The sequence below is a fragment of the Poecilia latipinna genome, unplaced genomic scaffold (genome assembly GCF_001443285.1).
Source record: "Poecilia latipinna isolate Pla-1442-1.1 unplaced genomic scaffold, P_latipinna-1.0 Scaffold3399, whole genome shotgun sequence".
NCBI lineage: Eukaryota > Metazoa > Chordata > Actinopteri > Cyprinodontiformes > Poeciliidae > Poecilia > Poecilia latipinna.
The window spans coordinates 5120-10173 of NW_015116015.1; the positions used below are offsets into that span (position 1 = coordinate 5120).

The 5054-nt window shown below is 34.7% G+C and overlaps 1 protein-coding gene across 2 annotated transcripts in view; it reads right to left on the bottom strand.

Annotated features, from left to right (window-relative positions):
• Window positions 1-246: 246 nt before the first annotated feature.
• Window positions 247-5054, bottom strand: part of LOC106940873 (gonadotropin subunit beta-2-like) — a 22819-nt gene continuing 18011 nt past the window's right edge. For both annotated transcript variants that reach the window (XM_015023733.1, XM_015023734.1), the window contains one exon: window positions 247-670. In XM_015023733.1, the coding sequence (XP_014879219.1) occupies window positions 437-670 (234 nt within the window). In that variant the 3' untranslated portion in view covers window positions 247-436. The remainder of the gene's footprint in view (window positions 671-5054) is intronic.

The following is a 5054-nucleotide window of genomic DNA, read 5'->3' on the forward strand; positions in this document are numbered from 1 at the left end:
TTTGTACTTTTACTTAAGTACATTTTTTGAGTACTTTCTCCACCACTGAATGTAACTTATACTTACATTGTATAAATTTATTCATACTAAATAGATTTTGCAGAGTGAGTTAAGTTTCAACTTCATCAAATAATGCAACAATGCAATGCTGTTGTAATTTTTTATTTGAAATGACAACATTTTACACTGTGTTTTTTTTTCTCCAAAAAAAGAAAAAAAAATGGAATCATTGGACTGAAGTTGATATTTATTTTATGCTGTAATAGTTGCTTGCATGTACTTATAAGTCTACAACTATTGCATAGTTTTCCTATTTAACTTTTAGTTTGAAATGTTTTTTCTTTAATTTATTTCTCTGCAATCTGCTGTTTCTCCTCTAAACAAAATATAAATTATATGCACAATAATGTCAAGCGTAGGCATTTATTGCGCAAGTTTAGTGGTAAAATGGGATGTAATTGATGCAGATGTCAGGCTGCAGGCTCTCGAAGGTGCAGTCAGACGTGGCCATGGCACAGCCGCCACAGTGGCACCTCAAAGCAACTGGGTAGGTGACGACAGGGTCAACTCCAGGCAAACAGTCGGAAAACTCAAATGTCTTGTAGTACAATTCCCCATATGTGCACACATGCTGATACGCTTTGCTAAACAGTATCTTCCTGTTGGGATCCTGGAAACAAGCAAATGGAAAAACAGGTTCTTGTGCTACACTGAGATTTTCAAAAATGGGTCATGGAAAGTTGGTGGAAGTGATGTCCCAGTTTATGAAGTCAACTCAAACCAATTAAAAAATCTTTCTGACTGAACACTGTTTCTCTATGACAGTCTCATGATGGTCCTGACATGCTAACACCTTGATTTCCAGGCAGCAGAGAAGAGGCTTCACAGCAGCATGGCCTGAAAGACACAATCAGCTGTTGGCAAGCACCTCTAATCTAAATCATTCTCCTTTGCTCCTCTTTTAATCATTACCTAGCGTTCTGCCCTTCATTTGTAAAAGCCTCATTTCAATTATTTTAAGATCTGGGTCATAATCTATGTAGGACCAAAACTGACATAATAAGAAATAAAAGCATAAATATATATTTAGTTTTCCTTGTCCTTACACATGAGTTTCCATCAAGAAATGTGTATATTTTCTTTTTCATTTCCCCTAAAAATGCGCTTTCATCAAAAAAAGAAAATATTTTGTTTTGTCTTATTCTTATACATGCCCTCGTTCTTTTGTCAATGCCTCCTCTCCTGTTTTTACTTTTCCGTGTGCATCTTCATGTTAATGACGAGAGCTGCCTTCTATGTCCAGCTCCTCTACTATTGGCCAATAGAGCTTTGGAACAAACATCCCTGCGTCAGAAGTTGTGGGGCGTTTACGTCTTGCGCACTCTCTCGGTGCTACCTTTACAAGCCACAATCCAAATCAAACTTTATCCAGATTAGCTTTAAGTTGGATATTGGATATTCCACTATCCGCTGAGCAAGCAGCATTTAGCTCAAGGTTGATCCGATTTATGAATGCTAATTTCGGCCAGCCGTTCTCTAGCTCCCTCCTCATCGCTCGGAGGTTCACTTAGAGACTGTCAACAAATTTCCGAACCAAACACTCCTGTCAAACAAATGGAAAAAAGAACTGAATTTATAAACAAATGTTAATAAATGTTTTGCCTTGTGACCAACTGGCAAAAAAGTGGTAATTCATGCTTTTACATGACACACACTACCCTCTAATAAAATGTCAAGTTATATTCAATATTTTAAATAATTGTAATATTAAATAATATGTTTTCTTCAATTGCTTCCATATTTTGTGCCACATTGACTAGAAATAAATGTGTAATTGTTGTACTAAACTGTATATATGAAGCACATGCATTTTTATTCCATTTTGACAAAATTTTTATTTTTGTTACCTATTTTTTTGGTTTACATGTAGTATTTATCTTCAATAGCTTCCAGGTCATGAGACCTATTGAGTCAAAATCAGTGTGAAAGTGTTCTACCAGTCTGTACAGATGAGGTACACTCATTTCCCCCCATTTTAGATGTTTTTTTTGTTGTTGTTGTTTTGTTTTGATTTTTTTGTTTTTTCCTCTTTTTTTTACATTATTTTATATTTATGAAAATATGATTGGTGTTTAATAGCTCACATGTGACCCACTGGCAATCAATCAAATTTCATTTTTATATCACAATTCAGCAGCAAGGCTGCTGAAAGTGCTTTACATAATCAAAAAACACAAAGTTATGTGTCATGTAACAAATAATCAACAATAAAAACATAACATTAAGACGTTAAATTTGTAAATTGATAACATTTCAAATCCAACTCTAAACTGGTGGGTTTTTAGTTGAGATTTAAAAGAAGTCAGTTTCAGCTGTTTTACAGTTTTCTGGAAGTTTGTTCGATTTGTGGTGCAGAGAAGCTGCATGCTGCTTCTCCTTGTTTGGTTCTGGTTCTGGGGATGCAGAGCAGAACCAGAACCTGAGGGGTCTGGAAGGTTGGTACAACAACAGCAGATCTTTAATGTATTGTCAGAGTCCATCACTAGATATAGATCTACAGCTCTTGATCTATAATTCTAGATTGTCCCTCTTTAGGTTCAAAGATAACTTCAGATTTGTTTCTGTTCAGTTACAGAAAGTTTTGACACATTTATCTGTTTTAAGCATCTATTTAATTTCACACTGATTTTGACCTAATAGGTAACAAGACCTAGAAGGTATTGAAGAGAAATACTAAAATTAACCCAAAAAAAAAAAAAATAGGTAACAAAAATAAAAAAGGTAAAATGGTAAATGGTAAAATGTGCCTCATAAATACAGTTGAGAACAACAAATACACACTTATTTCTAATCAATGTGGCACACAATATGGAAGCTATTGGAGAAAATGTTATATTATTTAATATGAAGATTATTTAAAATATTGAATATGACTTAACATTTTAATAGAGGGTAATGTGTGTCATGTAAAAGCATGAATTACCACTTCTTTTTGCAAGTTGGTTGCAAGGGAAGACATTTCTTAACATTTGTTTGACAGGAGTATTTGGTTCGGAAATTTGTTGACAGTCCCTAAGTGAACCTCCAAGCAATGAGGAGGGAGCTAGAGAAGGCTGACCGAAATTATCGTTCATAAATCGGATCAATCTTTCACTAAGCGCCGCTTGCTCAGTGGATATTGGAATATCCAATATCCAACTCGAAACTAACTTCACTGCAGTCGGTAACACAATAAAACCACCGGGATAAAGTTTGTTTTGGACTGTTGCCTGTAAAGATGGCACCAAGCGACTGCGTGAGACATAAGCGCCCCGCAACGTCTGACGCAGTGACGTTTGTTCCAAAGCTCTATTGGCCAATAGTAGAGGAGCTGGACATAGAAGGCAGCTCTCCTCATTAACATGAAGATGCACAAATTGAAATTACAAACACAAATTCTCATAATGGAAACAAGCCAAGTCTGAAAAAAACTCACGTTTTGGTAAAAAGTGCAGACAAAGGATTTCGCCCTGTTTTAACGCAAATGCAGCTGTTGCCATGTTTTACACCACCAAACTAAACTGCCTACTCTAAAAGCTTTTTGAGCTACATCTCATGATTATAAATGACATTTCAAAAAAGTTCTAAGTCATGGAAAACGTCAGAAAGCCCACGATGAAACTGAAAGTCACCTTCTAATGATGTTTGAATTTATCAGCGGAAGGATTATCTGCAGCATCTTTACACAGTTGAACAAAAATGATTCACTCTCCACTGATAGCAAATTTTTTTCTCAATGTCACCTGAGAAGAAATGTAGTTGTTATGAAAGAAAAGCAGGACTTGTTCAGCATGAATAATAGTTGCTAACAGCTGTAGTCTCTTAAAGCAACATTGTCTCTGTGATCAAATTGCTCAAAATGCATTGATAACATCATTTCTGTTTTTAAAATGAACCTAATTCATTTTAAGGCAAAAAAAATAAAACCATGACTTGTTTTCATGAAAAATCCAGGACTTGTATAGATTTGCAACTTTACAAATTTAACTCATTTGGTTCTAAGTTGTTTGTGTCCAACTTATTCTATTCTTTTTATATTGTTTTAAAGTTTAAACATCTAAAAACAAACCACCAAAATACTTCCACTTCCATAGTCAATACAGTATGCACTGACTGTAACATACTGTACATTCAGTGCATGTTTTGTGCTAGAGCAGTGTTTCTCAACATTTTTTGGGCAAGCGCCCCCCTATCCTTTATCCAGGTCCCTCACCGTCACCCACCAAAGAATTTGTAGGCTACTTTGCACTGACTATTATTTTATTATTAATATTGCTATCACTATTGTAGATGTTTTGATTTTTATGTTTGTTCTGTATTTATCATGAATAGAAATTACTTTCACAGGTGTCTACAAAAAATGCAATGGTCATTCAACTTAAAATCGGTAGGCCTAACAGCAGCCAATCAGAGTGGAAAAAATATTCTTTTTCTGTGCCATTTTCTATTTGTTAAATATTACAGAAAATGACCAGATAAAAGATGAACAACATGCCAGTTTAAACTTTGAACTATTTCCAAAACCACTGAGCTCTGCAACATTAAAACATGGATAGAACCGTAACTACATTAATCACAGCTCTTCCTCTCTTCAGTGTTTGTCAGTTTCTGGTGGTGCAGCTCTATGCTGCCTTCAGGAGAATGGGACATCAGAGCATCATCCATAAAATTTCACCCACATGGCATTTACTGTGCAAACCAGAGCTTTCAGTGGAAAAACTAAAGTTCCTTTTAATGTCATACAAATATGAGACAGAAACATGGATTATATCTTTATATAGACCTGTCTATTGATTTATAGATTTATTAATCTATACATTTACTGGACAGAAATTACAAAGAACAAATCTGGTTCTTAATCAAATCCTAATGAGTTAGATTGAAAGTGTCATGGAGTCGTCAGCCTCATGACATTAACACTGACATAAAAAATAATATTGAAGAAATAAATATATCAAATCTAATTAAAAACATAAATAAGTGATACGTTCTTTACTGTTATGGTCTGTAAGATA